Raw genomic sequence first — 23,053 nt, forward strand, 5'->3', positions numbered from 1 at the left:
TTTTAATCGTCACAGTAAGGGGAACAAGGTATGCCTGGGCAGCTCGGTTAAGTGGGACTCTTGATCTCAGCTTAGGTCCTGATCTCGGAGTCGTGACTTCAAGTCCCATGCTAAGCTTAGGGGAAAAACAGTAAGGGGAACACATAAGATTCACGACTTATTTTAGTGGGAGTGTTCCTATTATAATCTACTCCCCTGTCAGCTTTTCTTTTAAGTTTTTTTAATGTTTGTTTATTTTTGAGACAGAGTGTGAGTGAGGGAGGGACAGAGAACGAGGGAGACACAGAATCTGAAGCAGGCTTCACACTCTGAGCTGTCACCACAGAGCCTGATGTGGGGCTGGAACCCACCAACCTCGAGATCATGACCTGAGCTGAAGTTGGACACTTAACCGAGTCACCCAGGTGCCCCTCTCCTGTGGGCTTTCCTGATAATTCTTGCCCATTCATCCTACTCTGACCAATACTCTTCTCCCATTACAAGACTGGAAATCTTTCTTCAGACAAAATGTTGTAGGACTCCTGTTAATAATAATAAGATTACAGTAAAATGTGAATCATAAATTTAGAATTCTGTAAGGATAAAACATAGTAACTGAATTTATTCAATTTTAAGAAACACACATAAACGTTAAATAATTCTTTTTCCAAAACCTGAAACAGAAGATAAAATTACTTGATAAAGATTTTAAAGTATACATTAATTTAAAAATATACATTAATTCTACATAATGGCTAACTGAAGAGAAAGGAAAAAAGTAAAAGATGGGCATATACAGAGATGAGTAGAAAACTAAGAAAGACAAACTGCAGACATGAAAAATACAAAGCAAACAGAGAAAAGTACAAAAGTCATGAATTTCACATTTTTTTTAACAGTAACCAATTGCCATACTATCTAAGTCTCTCATACTAATTATAATTAGTTATATACTTTGATAAGTTAAGTTCCTTATCTCTAAAGCTGGTGTTTGAGAGTTAGATAGGGCTAGTGGGGCGCCTAGGTGGCTTAGGTGGCTAAGCGTCTGACTTCAGCTCAGGTCATGATCTCGTGGTTTGCAGGTTTGAACCTCGTGTCAGGTTCTGTGCTAACAGCTCAGAGCTTGGAGCTAACTTCAGATTCCATGTCTCCCTTTTCCTCTGCTCCTCCTCTGCTCATGCTGTCTCTGTCTCTCTCGGTCTCGAAGAGCTGGATAGGGCCAGAGGTTCCTTCCAAATTCTCCACACTAAGCTTACAGCACTGTTAAAATCAATACCCTTACTGAACTACATGCGTCAGGCTGATTCCACCTTATGTTCATCTTAGAAAAGTCTCCACCTTTCCTTCCCCTTAAGCCTTACAGCACTATTCTGGGGAAAATATCCACTGGGGAAAATTCTTGTGAGAGTTGTAAGGCAGTGATGACACCAACTGTTCTAATCAAATGATGGACCCCATCCATGATCTTTAAAGTCCTTCTGAACATTACAAGTAAAATTAAACTGTTTCTTCAACCAATCCTTCTACCCGCACTCTTACTAACTTAAAAAGCTCACAAATACTCATTAAGATCTTCATGTTGTTTTTCTTCTATCAAATACAACTGACCTAAGAAAATACTGTCAGTAATTTTCAAAGTAAAAAGAACCAACCCCCCCCAACATTATATAATTTCTGTAAAATAATTTGTAAATACACATAGACACACAGATGGAAAAAACATACAACAGTGCTGTACATCAAAAAGTTACGTGATTTCCAGGATTGGGATGATTTTTTATTTGGGTATTTTTCTTTGTACTCTACTGTTTCCCCAATTTTTTTTTGCATTGAATTCTACAATTACCAGAAAAAAAGCTACAAAGCAACTAAATATATGGAATTATTTTCTATTTTTGTCAATAAGATTGTTTCTTTCTGTGATTGTTTTATGTATTTGGGCGCTCCCAAATTTGGTGCATAGATATTTATAATTGCTAGCTCTTCCTGATGGAGAGATCCTGTAATTATTATATAATGTCCTTCTTCATCTCTTGTTATTTTCTAAACTTCAGAAGAATTTTGTAGCATATTGTAACATAATGTAACAAAAGCCATTTTCATAGCCTGCCTTACTCCTGAAATGTCTATTCTTCACAGCTCACTAGATACATCCACATTTCACCAGCGCTTTATACACTGACATTAACTTGTTTTTAACAAGGACAAAGAGAGCCAAATATATCCAAAGTATTTACAATCAGTAAAATATTAAGTACTCCGTGTGGTGCCTGGGTGGCTCAACAGTTAAGAGTCTGACTCCTCTGTTTTTGGCTCAGGTCATGACCTCACGGTTCCGGTTCCTGAGTTTGAGCGCTGATTCAGGCTGCATGCTGAGACTAGCAGAACCTGCTTGGGATTCTCTTTTTTTCTCCCTCTCTGTCCTTTCCCCATTCAAGTGCACTCTCTCTCAAAATAAATAATAAACTCAAACAAAATTAATCTTCTCTTAAATATTAAATGACAGTTAATAGCACAGCAGCAGACATACTCAGTATATAATAAACACTTAGTGGGGCGCCTGTGGGGCTCAGCTGGTTAAGTGTCTGACTTTGGCTCAGGTCATGAGCTCATGGTTTGTGAGCTCGAGCCTGGCAATGGGCTCTGTGCTGACAGCTCAGAACCTAGAGTTTGTTTGGGATTCTGGGTCTCCCTCTCTCTCTCTATGCCCCTCCCTCTCCTCTTTCTCTTTCTCTCTCAAAAATAAACATAAAAAAATAAATAAAAAGCTTGGAATAGAAAAAAAAGGCAGGGGATAGAGGGAATTTCCTAGCCATATTTTCTCTGAGTCATATTAATACTACCAAGTATTTTACATTTTTAAAAATGCTCATAAAACTCCTTTCAATAAAGCATTTTCTTTGGATAAAATGGCACCCTAACAAGTCACAGCATTTCTGCAGAGTAGTCAAGCAAACATTTGAAAAAAAAATTGTTTGGGAAACTTTTAAATTTGTCTCCATCTTTCCCTAATGAATTCTTTTTGTCTTCAGTATTCTGAAAGACAACAATTCTCTTAGATGTCTCCTACTCTTCTTTGGAGACTACTATGAAACCTGATGGCAATTATTTAGATATAACATTATCAAATCTGGAAATAGCTTTTCCAAAAAATCTTACCAAAGAAAACAGAATTGACTTTTGCTGAGTACCATCTGTGAGCGAGATACTACAAAGGTTAAACTCATTTACTCCTTAAAATAAAACTATGCAATGATGATTACTAATTATTGCAAAGGTTAAAAAATAGTTTAGAGAAATTAAGTAACATGTCCAAAGACTCTAAACAAAAAGGTATAAAGCCCAATTCCAACGTTAAAAATCTTTTGAATTCTCCAGAGACTGAATATAAATATAGATACATATATAATAGACTAACACACATATGATAGATTAGGTTTTTTTTATTACCATCTAAGCTAAAACACTATAATAGACATGGCAAAATTTATCTATTCAATAACACATAAAAAAAAACAGGAAAATAAAACTCGCCATACCAAATCACTCTACTACATATTAAATAAATCCAATATGAAAAGAATAAAACTAAAACAGTTGAAAAAATTATTTTTGATTTAAAGGAAACAACATAATCTCCCTATAAAAACCTATGGGCTGCTGTGGCTAAAATCTATTTGTTATGTTTCATGTCTTCTCTGGAATGCTGGTTTCTCACTACTCTAGATTACTTACTCACCGCAAGCATTCCTGTCAGTTGGAAATGGTTCCTTATAAGCAATGGCCTGTTTGAGAATCTAGCTGTTCTACCAAAAAACAAAATACTTCTTCTTTTGGAGAAATCATGGTGTAACATAAGACAAAAGATAGAAATCTATGAACTCCAGCCCTCTCATATCCGTTTCTACACTCCAACTACCCAACTCTATTATTAGTTTGTTGACATTCTTACATGTTACAACATTAAATCATCTAACCATTCCATACCAAAAATTTTATAATGACTTAAAAAAAAGTTTGCATTTATAGAGAAACATGATAAACTAAGGATGACTCTTATTTAATCTACTCTAATATGCATTACTACCTCTTGCCAGGGAAACTGAGCTATCAATAAATAGTCCAGATTGGATCTGGAGTATGTTACATGGAGTGGCTACTTTTGATGGAATAACATGCTTTAAGAATCTTCTTTTAAGTCTCCAAAAAGAAAAGTAATAATGTAAATGTTATTAAGACTTTCGTAAATAGTAAATTGCTTTAAATACATAAGAGACACACTACAAAACTTTACGTTTTAACAGAAAATGTTAAATGTCTAGAAATCAAACAAGCTTGAAATCCCTTGAAACAATCCATGAAAATGCTACAAAGACTAAAGCCGGATAAAGATTTTTTCAAAATACATTGATTTCAGTACCTTGTTTTAGTTTAAGAGAACTCCCTTTTAAGATCTGAAAAGAAATAAAAACTTGGCACCTCTCCATCCCCAGCAGTTTCAGCATGTTCCCTATATTTCTAATTCTCGAAAGATCTCGCCTTTTGTTTTGGTATTTTTACTTGTAGGTATTTTATATGATTCACCAAAAAAAACTTAGGCTATTAAAACAAATTAAAAAGTGAGGCATTTAAACATTCCTGTGAACAATCTAAGTTTAAAAATTACTTCTATATCTTAAGAAAAAGCCAGGCAGTTGCTAGTATTTGTCTATTTCTGCTGACAAACATCTAAAGCAGGAAATCAGAAGGGTCTGATAAAAGAAAGCTATCCAAAAGAAATGAAAGTATCACTTAGGAGAAAGCATGCTATTACCTACTTGCTAAAAATTTTCAAACTATTTAAAGTCTCCAGGTCCAATACCACCTCATTTTTTTCACCTATGATTATGACTATAATAAGCACATTTCATACAGTCCTAACTAGGCACAAGCTGTTCTTGTCTCTAGCAGTGAATATCCTTTCAAAAAGTACATGATAAAAAATGCAATTTAGTAAGTTTTTACCAAAAGAAAAAAAATGTTCAAGCCTAATCCAAGATTTACAAAGGAGGAGAGGGAGGGAGAGAGGGAGGGGGAGGAGGGAAGGGAGGGAGAGAGAGAGAGCACGCGCGCGAGCATGGATTATAGTACTATACCTATACCCAAATTTTTATCAAACCGATTTCCCATCAAAACAGAGATGACATTCAGAAGAAAGAAATATAAATTCACTTACAGGTAGTAACTTGTAGAGATAAAGGCCTTTTTGATAATTCAAGAATAACAATGGCTGCATAAAGCAGATTTTTAAAAAAATAAATGCTTTTCAGCAGTTTGTTAGAATTCTGAAAAGAGACACAATTATAGCAATTTATACTACAATAATAATAAATACTGGGGAAACCGAAGCAGCAAACATTTAGTAGGATAGGAAATCATAGTAAAGCAAGTGTGGATCCAAATCTTAGCTCTGCCACTTACCAGCTATGCTGACTTAGGCAAAAAGCTTAATCATTCTCATTTATTAAGTGGGGTAACAATAGTACTTACCCTAGGAGGTAGTATGATAATTAAATAAATTAATCCATATTTAGGGTTTAAAAAAGTGAATGGCACATTGTAAAACCCTCAGATACAGGTTAGTTATGGGTGATAATGATATCATATTTGGAACTTATACTCAGCAGAAGATTAACCACCTCTGATGCACAAAGTGAGAAATATGGCACAAAAGCAAATAGGAGTGGGAATAATAAAAAATAATAAAAAAGCTATTTTGGAAGAGCTGGCCTTGAAGAATTAGTTGGAAGTAAATAGTGATGGAAAGGAGTAATCAGGGTAGGGAACACAGAATAAACAAGGGCATGCATGAACAGGAATTACATAAAGAAGCAACATTTTGGATAGCAATCGGGGGGGGGGGGGGGAAGAGAGATTTTACATTTTGAGTACTGCTGAGAAGAAACAGTTACCTGAAAGGAAAAGGAGGATCATAAGGAAAAATTTTGCTATCCTGGAACACAGCCCTATTTCCTGACCCACAGGAACCTCTTAAACTCATTTCATTTAAAGATTAGTACTACTCAAAAATAATCAACTCAAGTTTCATACAAAGATATAAAAAGGAAAAGGAAGGACATTTTTTAAAGTAGCAAATGAATCTGATTCAACAGGAAGATGTAGGCATGGAATAGATAAAAAAAAAAACAAACAGCCAAATACTTCTCTATGAATATAAAAAAGTTAAGCAACAACCCTCTCTATAAAACATTAAGAGATGTAAAGAGTTGAAAAAGACACAGTGAAACTACAAAAGGAAATAAAACAAATTGTCAGAGTTGAAGGTAAAGAGGAAGAGAAAAAGAAAATATCACATAAATTAAGGCCAAATGTAAGGAGATAAAATTCCACTAACAATATAGTAACAGAAAAGAGATAAAGAATTTAGAGAAATTTGAAAACTTCAAATTAAATGTGCAGTTAAAAAAAATAAATGAGAAAATGAAAGAAATGAATGACAAAGGCAACATACGTTTGAATAAAAGAAAACCAAAATACACAATAGGTAATAGGGATGCCACAATGCAGTTGCCCTTTTAATGTAACTATAAAATAGTCTAGGGCACCTGGGTGACTCAGTCAGTTGAGTGTCTGACTTTGGCTCAGGACATGACCTCATGGTTTGTGAGTTCAAGCCCCACATCGGGCTCTGTACCAACAGCTTGGAGCCTGGAGCCTGCTTCAGATTGTGTGTCTGCCTCTCTCTCTCTCGCCCCCCTGCTCACGCTGTCTCTCTCTCTCAAAAATAAATAAGTATTTTTAAAAATTAAAAAAAAATAGTCTAAAACAAGAATATTTAAACAGCCATAAGGAAAGAGAGTACATTCCAAGGAGCAACAAGTGAAAACTACAGTACATTCTTGATAGGAAAAATGGAAGCTAATTAACTGTGGAATGATATCCAAAATGTATTTGAAGACAATAACAGTCAGGTCAGCAGGGTGACTCGGTAGGTTCAGGGTCCAACTCTGGATTTCGGTTCAGGTCGCGATCTGACAGTTCATGATATCAAGCTCCACACTGGTCTGTGTGTGGACAATGCAGAGCCTGCTTGGGATTCTCTCTCTCTGCCCATCCCTCGGTATTGCTCTCAAAATAAATAAATAAATCTTTAAAAATACTAAGATTAAGGAAAAAACTCCTGTCAACATAGAATTCCATATTCAGCAAAAAGATCCTTTAAGAAATAAAATTTTCAAGCAAAGAAAAACTGAGAGAGTTCACCTACATTAGAAGAAATTCTAAAGGATATGCTTACGGCAGAAGAAAAATAATCCTAGATATAAGATCAAAGATGCAAACATTAATAAAGAACAAAAAAATAGTAAATATTTAGGAAAACTTAATGAACACTGACTACTGAGTTTTATAGAGTCTTTTAAAATGGTATTAAAATCATGGACAACAATAGCATATGAGCTGGAAGGGGAGGAGATGGGAGTTGAAAATCCACTAAGTCCTAGTACAGGAAAAGGTACTGATGAATTCTGTTAAATATGTAGACTTGCTATAATTTCTAGACTAATCACATAGTATAGATAAATAGAATATGTTGTTTCAAAACAAACAGAAGAAGAAAATGGGGCACTTGGGTGGCTTAGTCAGTTGGGCATCCTACTCTTGATTTTGGCTCAGGTCATGGTCTTGCAGTTTATGGGTTCCAGCCCCATGTCAGCTCTGCACTGTGTCAGCATGGAGCCTGCTTGGAATTCTCTCCCACACTCTCTCCGCCCCTGCCCTACTTGTGCTCTCTCTGTCTCTCTCAAAATAAATAAACAGAGTTAAAAAAAAATTTAAAAACAGAAAGAAAAAAATGAAAAGATTAAAAAGCAAAAGAAGAGACAATGAAAAAGATAAAGATATAGCAAAGCATATACTTTAAAATGGTAAGATTAAACCTGTATATCTACCAGTAATTCAATCATACAAATTAAATAAATGCTCAAATCAAAAGAAGGAAGATTAAAAAAAAAAATCAAGCTATAATTGACAGGAGATGCTTCTTTTAAAAAAAAGGATACAGAAGGGCGCCTGAGTGGCTCATAGCATTCTAGCTTCAGCTCCAATCATGACCTCATGGTTTGTGAGTTTGAGCCCTACATCGGGCTCTGTGCTGACAGCTCTGAGCCTGGACCCTACTTTAGATTCTGTGTCTCCCCTTCTCTCTACCCTTCCCCTGCTCATGTTTGCTTGCTCTCTCGCGCGCTCTCTCTCTCAAATAAAAACAAACATTAAAATAAGAAATTTTAAAAAATTAAAAAATTTTAAAAAGGATACAGAATGGTTGAAACTAAATGGTAAAAATAGATGTTATGCAAATACTTATCAAATGAAAGACTTAATGTAAGATAATTTATACCTTCAAGCAAAAATACTACTAGAGATAAAAACACATTTCATAATGATAAAAGATCTAATTCAAAATTAAGGAATTTAATATGTGTATACATCTAGAAACATGGCTTTAAAATCTATAAAGCAAAATTTGACAGAACTGTAAGAGATGGGCAATCCAAAGTAACACTGGAAAGGTTAACATTTTTCCTAGTAACTGAGAGAATCAGACAAGATCACTCTCTGTAAAGAAAATTTATGAAACATGGTTAGCAAACTGGACTGCCTGGGCATATACAGAAAAGTGCCTCAATAAATAAATAGTTCATTTTCTGTCCAAGTATGTATGATATGTTTATAGAAATTAAACAAATTGGACCATAGTAAGTCTCATCAAATTTCAAAGAACTAGAATCCTTATAGAATATGTACTCTGACCACTATTCATGCCAAAATCAGTAACAACAATAAAACCCAAAACAACAGAAATTCATAATGTATTTGGAAATTAAAAACAAAACTACGTTCCTTTGTAACTATAGCTCACAAAAGAGCCATATTATTTCATAATGATATTACTGAACTGGACAAAAATGAAAATACATCATAGCACAACTGAAAAATAAGTAGAGGGGAATTTATATTTAAATGCATACATGGGAAAATAAAGTCTGGAAATTAATATGCTAAGCATCCATCTCAGTAAGTTATAAAAAGACAGCAAATTAATTCCAAAGAGAGAAAGAAGACAGATTAAACATAGAGCATAAGTCAAAGACATTAGAAATAACAGAAAGAATCAACAAACCAGAAATTGGTTTCCTCAAAAGACCAGTATACTCGATAAGCTTCTGTGACAGCAAGAGCGATGGGGAAGAAAAAGTAATTCATAAATGAGAAACAGAAAGAATGAAGAGAGACATTTCAAGAAATACTGAAAACATTAAACAAGGTATAATCAGGTATATTTTCATGCCCACAAGTTTGAAATTTTACGTGAAACAAATTCCTAGAAAAAAGGTATCTTGTTAAAAGCTCAACCAACCAAACAACCTTGAGTAGGCCTAACAACATTTAAAGAAGTTGAACTGATAAACAAAAATACTTCCTCCAAGCAATTTCTAACACAGAGAGCATAATGACAAGTTCTATCAAGCACATGAAAAAGAATTCAAATCTTACACATACTCAGATTATAAGAAAAGGTTAACTCAACTCATTATGTAAGATCAGTGTAACAATGATACTAAACCTGAAGAGAAAGGTAAGATCAAGAAAAATTACAAGGCCGGGGCACCTTAGTGGCTCAGTCGACTAAGCAGCCGACTTTGGCTTAGATCATGATCTCGTGGTTTGTGGGGTCGAGTCCCGCATCAGGCTCTGTGCTGACAGCTCAGAGCCTGGAGTCTGCTTCTGATTCTATGTCTCCATCTCTTTCTGCCCCTCTCCTAACTCATGCTCTGTGTCTCTCTGTCTCAATAATAAATTAAAAAAAAAAAAAAGTTAAAAAAAAGAAAAATTACAAGGCCACTTGTACTAATGAAAATAGTTGGAAGAATTCTAATAAAACATTAGTCCATATAAATTAAAAATAGACCAAAAATTATATGAGGAAGACAGGTTTATCTGAGAAATGTGAAGTTAAATATATCTGAGGTTTAACATTAGAAAATCAATCACTATGATTTCACATATTAATAGAATTTAGAGGGGGAAATTGTATCATAAAAGATACAGAAAAAGTGGTAAAATTCAATATCCATTAATAACATAAGCTCTTAGCAATCTAGGAATCTAATACAGGACTCGGAAACCCTAGATCAAATAACATAGTTTGCAATGAAATGCTGAAAACATTCCTTCTGAGATCATGAACTACATAGGGATATCCACTCTCATTATGTCATCTCACCCTTGTACTAAATCCTGGCTAAGAGATTAAGCACAAGAGAACAAAATGAGGCAGAAGAGTTGGAAAGAAAAGTGTGATTATGCACACATATTTTAAACTGAACAGGAGTGAAAACCAACACAGCAGAACTTGTGACCTATGGCTAGCAGTGTTTATGTCACCAGCTAGACCCCAAGGCCCACCTGCTTGTACTTACTAACAATTGTCTTACATTTATCCTTAAGCTCTTCTTTCTGATTTAGCTCTTAACTCAGGCAAATGAAACACAAAACTACTCAGGAGGTGATGGTAAGGGCCCTGACAAGACCTCACAGCTCAGACCACCCAGACCTTTTCAGCTAAACTCCCAACTTGCACCTGTGCAGAAGGACCATGGAGTGACCTCTGGAATGAGGTGTCACAACCACCTTTACCTCATTATAACTCTAAAACCTCTGCCCAAGGAGGAGCCTCAGCTTAATTTACATGACATGCAATGTATGTGTTGGCATGTTTCTTTAAGGCACCTGTGTGGCCTTATGCCCCTTCTCTACACGATAGTAAGGCTTCCCAATCCAAATATTCCTCCTAATCCTCAACAAAAGGGACCCATTCCACCCTCTCCTCGGGAGTCACAGTTTTGAAAGCCATTCTCTGTGATCTCCTTCTATGCTGCAAATAAGTTTTCTTTGTGCAACAACTCAACCTGTGGCAGTAACTGACTCACCAGGGAGCGAACTACATTTAGAAGGAAACTCTTCAACAACAAACGCTTGTGTTAGTAAAGAAGGATCTCAAATTAATGGCCTCAGGTTTCATTTTTAAGAAATTAGAAAAAGAAGAGCAAATTAAAACCACACTACGCAGGAAAAAAAAGGAAATAATAAAGGTAGGAATCATCAAAATAGAACAGAAACACACATACACACACACAGAGAACAAAGGAACCAAAAACTGTTTTCTTAAAATGAAACTAATAGATGTCTAGCCAGACTGAGACAAAAAAAGACAAAATTACCACTATAAAAAAATTAGACATAAACATGTCATAAAGGCATAAACAACTCCACGCCAATAAATACACTAATTGAGATGAAAAGGGTACATCCTTTAAAAGGCACAAACTACTGGGGTGCCTGGGTGGCTCTGTCGGTTAAGTACCCCATTCTTGGTATGCGGTCAGTCAGGTCATGACCTCACGGTTTGTGGGATGGAGCTCTGCGTCCAGCTCTGCACCGACAGCTCAGACCCTGCTTGGGATTCTCTGTCTCCTGTAGGAGGCGGATGCAAGACCCTGCCAGAGCACATGGCGAGGTACGGCCTGCCGGCCTCTAGTGCTCCCGCCCCCCGGCCAGATACCGCGATGAGTGAGCGACCAATGCGAGGCCATGGAATGGGTCAGCCCTGCCTCTGCCAGCCTATCATGAGCTGCCGCGCAGCCTGGGCAGCAGGTATATATGGGGGAGCAAGCAGTGGGGAGGAAGAAGGAAGAAGGAAGAAAAGAACCAATAAAAGTCTCTGCAACGAATCCCGGTGTCGTCAGTTCTTCAAACTGCGGGCAGTTTGAGCGGCTCCGGCAGTCTCCCTCTCTTTCTGCCCCTCCCCTCCTCACAAGCTCTCTCTCTCTCAAAATAAAGAAATAAACATTAAAAAAAAGGAGACAAACTACCCATGCTCACTCAAGACACACAGAATATGAATAACCTTATAGCCATTAACAATACTAGACCTGTTTAAAAACCTTGCCACAAAGGTAACTCCAACAAGATTTGAAACTTCACTTTAAAAAATGCCAAGAGGGAAACAGGCCTGCCACATAATTAGCAACTACTGCATAAACCATGAGGTGAGAAGAAACAGAAAAAAGAGGAGAAAGAGAGAAAAGGGAGAAGAGGAGGGAAAGTGGGAAGGAGATAAAGACTTCCAGCTGAAACTTGTGGACCATTTTATTAAACTTTATTGCTCCCTTACCTCACAAAAGCACACTTTAATTTCAAGAGGGAATCAGATAAACACTGCAAAGGCATGAGTTCCTGTTCCTAGGTGATTACTTGTGCCCACCATCACTGGACTCTTATCTTTTTCCCTGACACTGTCAACAAGAAAGTAGAATAAATTGGTTCAGGAATCACCGGTCATGAAATTAAAGGTAAATGTAGGGATATTTCTAACAAATAGGAAGTGTATTATACTTAAAATACCATACTTGAAGAACATATTAATATATACTAAAAATCATTTTTGTTTCCTCCATTATAAGACGCTTCATAGAAAATACTTCTGATTCCCTCAACTTTCCTATTTAGCAAACAGGAACTTCTTGCCCTTCTCTGCTGTTTTTAGTGGAGCAGAAGCCAAAAAACTCTGCAGTGTTTACTTCCTTATTTGTCCAACAAATCATCATCAGTGAAGTCAGCAGCAACTGAACAACCCTGGAAGGAATGTTTATTAACCAAATACTGCTCCAAGCTAGTTGAGGAGTACAAAAAATATGACTTGGCTCTAAGTCTCAAGAATAGAGTTACTACCAATTTTCCCCAAACTTGGATCCTTCCTAGAGCCGGTAAGTAAAGTCTCTGTAGAGTATCAGAGTTTCACATAGTTTTAACAGTTTCTCTTATAGGAGTATATTGACAAAGACACAGTTTTTATTTAGTTTTTTAAATTTACTGTTTGATAGAGAGTGAGAGCAAGAGAGAGAGCACATGAGCAGGGGAGGGGCAGAGAGTGAGTGGGGGGAGAGAGAATCTCAAACAGATTCTGAGCTGTCAGCTGTCAGTTGCTTTTTTGTCATTGTTAATTATCTTAATAAAATACAGGCCTCAAAGATAAAGACTTGAAACAGAACTAATGTACCATGAAAGTACGCGTGACTTCCTCATTCTTAGAAATGCTATATACAGAGCACCTGGATGGCTCAGTTACTTAAGTGTCAGACTCTTGTCATGATCTCACCTGTTTGTGAGATCAAGCCCCGATTGAGCCCAGCATGGGGCTCCTGAAGCCTGCTTGGGATTCCCTCTCTTCTCCCACCCTCTCTCTGCCCCTCCCCTGCTCCTGTGTGCACATGCTTGAAAGCATGCTCTTTCTCTCCCTCTCTCAAAATAAAGATTTAAAAAAGGAAGAAGAAATGGCATACACACATTTATACTTTCACTGGTGGCATTTGAATGGTTTGGGAAGAGATTAATAATCATATATATTCTATGTGTCTATACCCCAAGGTTTATTCTATTTCAAATATAGGAATAAGTTTTTCCTCCCAACCCACTACCTAGTTCCTTCCCACCCTCTACCTCACCACAAACATAGTAATCATTTATTTACAAGTATCATTACCAAATAAATATAAATAAGCACTAACAATGTATAAGGCTAAGAAGCAAGTTGCTTATTACAAAGCAACGGAGCCAGAAGCAATTCATTTTAAGTTAATTTAAAATTTATAAACCCAAAGAAGGCAGTACTGGTTCCATTTTCTTCAGCTGTAAAATATTCAACCTATCTGATAAGTGAGCACCTAATAACAAATGGTAACAGCAATAAGATTAAAATATATGAAAGCACAGAACTGAGAAAGTCTATTTTCTTTCTACCTATTAAAAAAAATCACCAAAGTTCATTCCACAAGTCTTATCATGAGCACTAAGCTGTTTTTATTCACAATGCTTCAGATAACCAAATATGTGGTTTTTTTTTTTAATCACACCAACCATTTCTCCAACTTTCTGACACCAAGTGGGATGTATCCAACAATTTAATTCTGACACTATCTATCTGAAGTTACCATCAGATCCCTATAAGTGAAAGGGCTCAGTCCACAACCCCACTGCACTTCAGATGCCAAATGCAAGTCCCAGGCCACGTGTACTTCTGATTTACTGCCTATAAATCTCGGGTTTCCACAATTCCCCTCGGGTTTGATAATACACCACAGATGGGGGGGGGAGGGACGAAGGGGGAGGGAGGGAGAAGGAGAGTGTTTCTACATGCTCTTCAGAAGGCTCCACCACCTAGGCATGATTGATTAAAACGTTAGCCCCAGGCTCAGAGCCTGGAGCCTGCTTCAGATTCTGTGTCCCCCTCTCTCTCTGACCCTCCCCTGCTAGTGCTGTCTCTCTCTCTCTCTGTCTCTCAAAAATAAATTTAAAAACATTAAAAAAAAAGAACCACTTTAAAACGTTAGCCATGGGTGACTGAAACCCATCTCTGACCCCTTTCCCCTCCCCAGAGTTCAGAGTGGGGCCGAAAGTTCTAGCCCTCTACACACATGGTTTGGTGTTTCTAGAAATCTGAAGCCACCTGCCATTTCAATTAAAAAAAGACATTCATCCCTCCACCAAATTCCAATAGTTTCAGGAGACAAAGAGCAAATGTTTATTTTTATTATACCACAAGCACAATTCTGTTCTTTGTCATTGTGAAGTCACTGGGAGATTTTTTTAAAAGAATGCCATTCTATAACAGAGATCCTGTTTTAAACTAACAAAACAGGGTTGCCTGAGTGGCTCAGTCGGTTGAGTGACACCTGATTTCATCTCAGGTCGTGATCTCTCAGGGTCATGGGATCAAGCCCTGTGACAAGATCTCTCTCTCTCTCTCTCTCTCTCTCTCTCTCTCTCAATCTCCCTTTCTCCCCTCTCCCCATCATGTCCCTCTCCCCTACTCCCACACTCTCTCTAAAAATAAAAAAACAAAATAACCAAAAACATAATTGGCTTTAAATATTCAAGTGGATGCCATCATCCAAAACCTTTGGAGATTATATCGTGTTCTAATATTCACATTTCTTTCAAAACCAGATTACAAACCACCCAAGAAAATTAGCTATTATGCAGCATCCTTACCACACAGATGTTTCCAATACAAATCTAATTCTTTATAACTTCTACTTGAAAAACAAAAAAGAATAATGATACTAATGCTTAGTTATTACTGTAGGCAATAATAAGTGACAACTAATCTAAAGTGAGCATTTACTGTGTGCTAGCATTGTACTAACACTCTTCTTTAGTATCGTTATTATTTCCACTTTGAAATGGCAAAACTGAAGCTTAGTCAATTTTAACAACTTGCAAAACATTTTCTGGCATATCCAATACTCTGTTATGCTAAATTATGCTATTAAAATTGTAATTGTGTATCAACAAAAATACATAAAGGAATAGGCCTCTAACATTTAAAGGTAACATTTAAAGCCTTTTTTAAAAAACATTGTTTAGTGCTAGTCAATGTTAGTGTTTATAAATATATCCTTTCATGGTTTCCTAAAGATGGCAACTTAGATTTAGATATGTGAGTTCAAACAGGTTTCTGTTTTGTTTTTCAAGTCTCATTATGGACCTATCTTATATAAAAGAAGCACATAATTCAAAAAGCTAACAATCTTTATAGAGTGAAAAGATAGGGAAAAAAGAAAACTAATAATTGGGATCAGTTTATATTCTTTTCAAAACACTGTTTCTTGAAGGTACTTGAATTCACCCTAATAACCAAACTACGTTTACCTGTTTGTAACATACCATTTACAGCTTTTTCAATCAATTCTTCACAAGCATCAAAATCACCCTTCAGTACCAGTTTATCATGTAGATCTGTTAACATGGGATGTTCCAGGGCAATCTTGGTTTTTTTTTGCAGCGATTCAAAGGCCTCTGTATAGTTGTGTTGCCTAAAGTGTTTTAGGCAAAGGCGAATGGCTTCCTGTTCACGGTACTACTGGAACGCAAGAGAAAGTATGAAAAGAAGAGATTTGCTTAGTTATTACTGTAGGCAATAATAAGTGACAACTAACCGAAAGTGAGCGTTTACTGTGTGCTAGCATTGTACTAACACTCTTCTTTAGTATCATTATTATTTCCACTTTGAAATGGCAAAACTGAAGCTTAGTCAATTTTAACAACTTGCAAGAGTCACAAAGTACATAGCAGAAAAATATGAAAAAGATAAATATATACAAATATACTCACAGGTATGTATTTCATAAAGATGAAAGACATTAAAAAAAAGATGAAACCAAACCTAATTTTAGAGCCTGTACTTTTAAGAAAAGCAGAAAACCTATTTATCAAAGACCACTGAAGACCTCAAAGACTGTAACTTCCATAGCTTTTACTAACCAGATTACAATGTGGGTACTGAAAGCATAGAAACCATTAAATAATATACTAAGCTGTATTATGATTTTTGTTCTTGGTTCTTAGAAATAAGTTGTTACTTGAAAAGCAAATATTATCAAATGCTTATATATTTCAAAATTCACAAATAGGTTTTTTGCTTCAAAATGTTCAGAAAGAGATTATTTAAATTATGTAACTTGTTCTAAGCTGGGCTACCTTATCTATTAAATAGCTATAAAGTAAATATCTCAATTAATTAGAATCCAAAAAGAAGAATGTTCAGTTTATTAACTTTCCCCTAATAGGATGAATGCCAAGAATATAAGCTCAAACAAACAAAAAGTAACTTTAAGAATACTTTATGAAATTTCCACAAATTTCCTAAATTAATATAATTAATGACAAAGAAGCAATGCATGATAACCAATCAAAAATATGATTAACTTTTAAGCATTATTCTTTAATAAGGAAAGAAAATAATACTTTTAGGAAGATTTATAAGACTTGAAATGCAAATAAGCTTATAGTTGGCTAATTTTTTTAATTAATAAAGTGTCAAAACATCTTTAAGTATTACAATTTACCAAGATTTTCAAATAACAAAAGATTTTTTTATCCAAACTAACTTTACATTAATTTATTACCCTTGGCCGCTAAATAAAGATTTATCATGACTATACAGAAAAATATTAAACAGTTAATCCCTTTCAATCATGTTGCCTTTAGGAATGTGAGTCACATCAACATTTTAGGTTTTCTATCAGGTTGATAATATATATACATAGGAGAAAATTTATGAAATAATAGAATTTTAATGCTTTAAGAAAAAACACTGAAACTCAAAGAGGATGAAGACTTATATCTAATTTCTAGAGGTTCATACTAAATGCAGAGAACTTGAAAAGTGAATGAGGCTGAACAATTTTATGTTCTTAAATATAATCTCTCCACAATGCTGGGGTAGACAGGTGAAATTTGCAAGTTCCTACAGTAACAAGAGATATGTGTGATTAAATGTGCGTGCGTGCGCGCACACACACACACACACACACACTCACCCACCCACCATAGGCTAAAGGAAAAATTTTATTCAGTTAACAGAAATTTAACCATTATTTTTTAAAAGAACCAATAGAATTTAGAAGATGTTAAGTATTTACTATTATGTGCATAACACTGTAAAGGTGATTTTTAATATTTAGAAATATTGTCTCTACTTTAACGAACTTACAGTATTACAGGAAATCCAAGAACATATGAAAAATACAGAAAATACTTAAAGTCAGCATCAATTTCAAGTTGGATATAATCAAATGCTAAAAATAAATTAGTCAAAGAGTTCCTCAAGTAAACAAACCAGGAGAAAGCTGAAATTCCACACAAAAAACCTAAGAACCTATATTGCTTCCCAATCTCCTAGAAGTAGATCAGTTCATCCCTACTTAATAACAGTAAGTGGTGATTAGACTAAAATTTTTTTAGACTAAAATTTTATAGTCTCCTTGACAAGAAAGTCTCCCCAGATGCCACCCCCAACAGCCATGAGTCAAATAAATAAATCAAAACAAAAAAACAAAGCATAAAGCATATGCAAAAAGCCCAGAAGAGCTATTCCTCAAGAATTAAACTCACGTTTCTCAAACTGCATCTATTGTATGAAATGGTCTATGAATAAAATTGTACTTCCTATAAGCACAAGATCATATTTATAGAAACTATTGCAAATTCTTTAAAGGAAAAGTAAATATGCCTATTTTATTCAACAAACACAATGGAGTAATGTATTATAAAAGCAATATAGAATCAAAGCTAGCCCACTAAAAACTGTTTAAATATCTCCATCAATGCAGGCTGAAAACAAAATCCAGGGTCAGACAGGCACCGCAATAGAAGGCCAGACCACCCGAGTTTCTATGCTGGCTTGCGCAGCGTACAACTGTGAGGCTCAGGCAAGACACTCAAACTCCCGGTGCACCGTTTCGTCGTCTGTAAGACATGGATGACGATTACACCTATCTCACAGAGTGGTACCAAGTAAGTTAGAAAGACTGCTTAGCAGCTGGCAGAATGTAAATAATAAACGTTAGTTAATTAAGCATTATAGTTATTACTATTTTCAATAGTAACAAAGACAAAAGACAGACATGTCTCCCTTTATAGGAATCAGAAACAAAACCAGGATTTTAAAGCACAGTCCTACCTTGCTATACCAGTTGAGACAGGGCTGTACTACATCGGGATCATCAATGCCACTAAGTTCAACATACCAGATGCTAAAGTTAAAGCTGGGTCCCCAGGATAAGAGTGGAACTTTGTGAAGAAGAAAAAGAAAAAGAAAAAACAATTAACATAGTTCAAATAAAACTTTACCAAAGTAAAATCATTATTTAAGCCTATTAAAATTCATTCAGCAAATTTTCAAAACATTTTTCTAGAAGCCTAACACTGTATTACTAAGTGCTGGGGCTACAGTAAAAAAAAAAATATATATATGACTCATGCCATCTAGAGGATTCTTTATAAAAACACTATAAAATAAGTTCAAAGTGCTCATTTATCTACCCCTCTAAAAACAGGACAAAGTAGCGCATGCGCTGGCATGTGAATATATATAAATACGTATACATGGTGTATATTATGTGTATAAATGAAGTCTGTACATACTGGAGCTCTGGGAGATGCTGGAATAAAAGGCAAGAATAAGGAAAAAATAATAATAAAAACAGGACAAGGGCTAGATGACTGAGTAGGCAAATTTTACCAAACCCACGAGAAACAATTTACTATATACATTAAACTATATCAAGAAACAAAAAGAGATCAAAAGTTCAATTACTTAACAAGTGGCATAACTCTGAAAACAAAACCAGAAGAAAAAGAATTTAAGGCTAATCTCAGCTAACTAAATATTCAAAAATTTTTAACAGTTGCAAAAACATTCTACCAGGTTCTCCTTGTAACCACATGGGAGTTCACTGCAGGAGTGAAAGGACGGTTCAACAACAGAGGCTATAGTGCTGTAATTCATCATGTTAACAAAGTAAAAGAGAAAGGTGTCTGATAACTTCAAATAGTGCTTAGAGTAAATTAATAAAATTTATTTTCTACTCGTTAAAAAAAACCCTTTTAATATATAGGAAATATAAGGCAAAGTAAAACTACCTAAGCTTGGTTTGTTTTTAAATATCAAAGACCTCAAAAACTGAACCTAATGGAGAAACATTACTTACTACCACTCAAGTCAGGTACAAGACAAAGCCCAATTATCTCTATTATTCAACACTATATGGGAGATCTTACCAAATGCAAAGAGAAAAAAATGCAAATTAAAAAATATTATCACTTGAGGATGATAAACCTATCTTCCAAAAAAATGCAAGAGATTCAACTGAAAAACTTAAGTTTGTATGCAAGGTAGATGTGAAAATCAGTTGTCCCTCTAGTTATAATAACTAGAAAATATAATGAAAAAGTCCCATTTAAAATGGCCAAAAGAGCTTACAATATCTCAGAAGAAAGTTTAAAATAGGCAAGACCTATTTTAGAAAATATAAAATTTTACTTAAGAACTAGAAAAATGAAATGACATACTGCGTTCCTAGATGGGAAAACTCAGTGTTGTAACCGTATCAGTTCCCCTCCAATTAATTATAAATTTAATGAAATCTCAATCAAAGTCTCAATGGTATATATCCATTTTATTCTTAAAGATTGTAAGTAATCACTATGTGGGGCTCGAACTCACAACCCCAAGATCAAGAGTCACATGCTCACTGACTGAGCCAGGCAGATACCCCAATATTCATTTTTCTGTCATGTAACTGAACAAATTGGTTTTTAAAAAATGAGTAACACAAGAATATTCAAAAGAAAGTAAACATTCTAAAAATATATAGTAATTATAAGTCTGATATTAGTGAGAGAAAAGGAAAGTAAATTACTGAAGCAGAAAAGTATATCCAAAAATCTCCTAATGATTCAGAGGAATTTACCTACCATAGGATTAAGAGAACATTTCATTTCAGTAATGACAGAACAAAGTAAAGGTTCTTAACATATGATCCAGTCTCTTGGGGACTCCTGCAGCCTTTTCAGGATGTACCGAGTGGTCAAAACCATTGTTTACAGGAAGACTAAGATTTTATCAGCCCCTTCCCCTTTTTTTAACTGTACTGACATTTTCACTTTGGTCAAAAGGCAATGATGGTGAGTAAAACTTCTGACATATCAGTAGTGCCATGAGAAGGAGTACCATGTAAATGTGTTAGTATTCCCTGATACAGTAAAGATTGCACTGTACTGGGGGCGCTTGGGTGGCTCAGTTGGTTAAGCGTCCGACTTCACCTCAGGTCCTGATCTCGCAGTTTGGGGATTCGAGTCCCGCACAGGACTGTGTGCTGACAGCTAGCTCAGAACCTGGAGCCGGTCTTTGGACTCTGTCTCCCTCTCTCTCTGACTCTCCCCTGCTCATTCTCTCTCTCTCTCTAAGAAATAAAACATTAAATTTATTATTAAAAAAAAAGAAGACTGCACTGTATTCCTTACCATTATATACTTGAGTTAAAAAGTAAAGCACAGGGGTGCCTGGGTGGCTCAGGAGCTAAGGTATACTATGTCAGTTGGTAAAGTGCTCGATTTCAGCTCAGGTCATGATCTCACAGTTTGTGGGTTTGAGCCCTACATTTGGCTCTGTGCTGACAGCTCAGAGCCTGAAGCCTGCTTTGGATTCTAGTCTCCCCCTCTCTCTACCCCTTCTCCCCTTGTGCTCACTATCTCTCAAAAAATATACAAGCATTAAAAAAATGTTTAAAAAGAAAAGTTCAGGGGCGCCTTGGTGGCTCAGTAAGTTGAGTGTCTAATTCTTGGTTTCAGCTCAGGTCATGATCCCAGGGTTGTGAGATCAAGTCCCACTTTGGGCTCCATGCTGAGTGTGGAGTCTATGTAAGATTCTCTCCCTCTGTCCCTCTTCTCTGCTCACTCTCCCTCTGTCTCTCCCTCTCTCTAAAATAAAAATATTGTAAAAGGACAATTCATTTAAGAATGTCTTTGATGCAATAAAATTTTTAATAAATTCTTATCATTAAGTAAGCATCTTTTTAATATTCTGTGTGACAAAATGGAATGTACACATTAAGTACTTTGCTGCATACCAAAGCATGGTGGTCACCTCAAGGAAAAGAACCCATACAGCTTATGAGCGAAAGTAGTCATTTGTCCCCACCACCCACCAATAGGATACAACTTCCTCTTAAAAGAAAAACTGACAGACCATCTATGATTATTTAGTTTGGGGTATATACCAGATGTTTATCTATTATTTAAAAGAACAAACTGACAATATTTGTCGCCAAGGATAAAGTTCAAGCTTTCAGGGAAAAATGAAAATTTCAGAAAATTGGTATCTAAGGTTGTGAATTTAACTACTTTTAGATAACTTCTATTGAGAATGAAGGTGATATATTAATGACTGATTTTTTTAGTACTACATAATGAAATGTTTCCACATTTGGGAGATCTGCATAACTCAGTGAACTGTATTTCTAAACGAATGATGTTACAAAACCATGCACAGATAAGAGATTAACTCCAAGCAGAAGATAAGCCAATGGGTTTTAAAGTAACACTAATATGGTTCAGAATGAATAACGTAACTGCTTTTTAGAAACTAACATTTGTCAAGTTTTAAGTATCAGAACAGAAGCCATCATACTTGACATCAGACCTATTGATTTCCAAGTCCACTGCTCTCTTTTAGTATATCACACTCAATGAGGAGCTAGGGTATGTTACGTCAGATGACTTCCTGTCTGTGTGAGTGAAGAAACACAAAGACAGTAGCCACTAGTCATTAGGATACATGATGGACTATTAGGATGTTTAATATGGCTTTCAGTTTACACGTGCAAACAACAAAAATGTCAAAAAGTTTTATACCAATGAATACTAAATTATCATCATTGTTTTGATGTTCATTCCTTTATGTAGCAGTGCCTTTTAAAAAGTAAAAAGTTTATCTATTACATCACAGCAATAACCACTAAGTAGTATGACTCAAAATAAAGTAGGATTTTAACTCTAAGACCAAATGAACATATAGTCTCTAAGTGTAACCAGATATTAGTTGAGAATTTGAAGTTCCAGATTCAAGTTCAGTAAAAGTAGAGGGGAATAACATCTTAATAGAGCTTATTCAAGTCACAGTAAAGCTTTCATTTATTAAAAACCTTCTTAGCAATTGTGTTTTAGTGAGATTTTGTCTATATATAGTGGATGACCCAACAGAAATATTTCTAGAATAGTATTAGTTACAATTCTTAAAACCTTTCACAGAACAAGAACATCATATATTAAAGATGAATGAAGAGTATAGTTAATTTTTTTTAACAAATTGAAGGGAGATACACAGAATAATCAGAGTGATATACATTCACTCCAAATTTTAAAAATGATTTTTATAGCATTAATAACTCTAATAATACATAACAGACATACTACACATTGTATGTCAGAAATCTAGGAGCACCTGGGTGGCTCAGTTGGTTGAGTGTCCAACTTCAGCTCAGGTCATGATCTCGCAATCCATGGGTTTGAGCCCCACGTTGGCCTCTGTGCTGACAGCTCAGAGCCTGGAGCCTGCTTTGGATTCTGTGTTTCCCTCTCTCTCTGTCCCTCCCCTGCTTGTACTCTGCCT

At 35.6% G+C, this 23,053-nt stretch overlaps 1 protein-coding gene across 2 annotated transcripts in view; it reads right to left on the reverse strand.

The window, feature by feature from the left end:
- Positions 1 to 23,053, reverse strand: part of MKLN1 (muskelin 1) — a 182,728-nt gene that overhangs the window by 93,838 nt on the left and 65,837 nt on the right. For both annotated transcript variants that reach the window (XM_029923291.1, XM_029923293.1), the window contains exons 5-6: positions 18,563 to 18,672; positions 15,766 to 15,958 (exon numbers count right to left, since the gene is read on the reverse strand). In XM_029923291.1, the coding sequence (XP_029779151.1) occupies positions 15,766 to 15,958; positions 18,563 to 18,672 (303 nt within the window). The remainder of the gene's footprint in view (positions 1 to 15,765; positions 15,959 to 18,562; positions 18,673 to 23,053) is intronic.

This window comes from Suricata suricatta, chromosome 2 (assembly GCF_006229205.1).
Source record: "Suricata suricatta isolate VVHF042 chromosome 2, meerkat_22Aug2017_6uvM2_HiC, whole genome shotgun sequence".
Classification (NCBI taxonomy): domain Eukaryota; kingdom Metazoa; phylum Chordata; class Mammalia; order Carnivora; family Herpestidae; genus Suricata; species Suricata suricatta.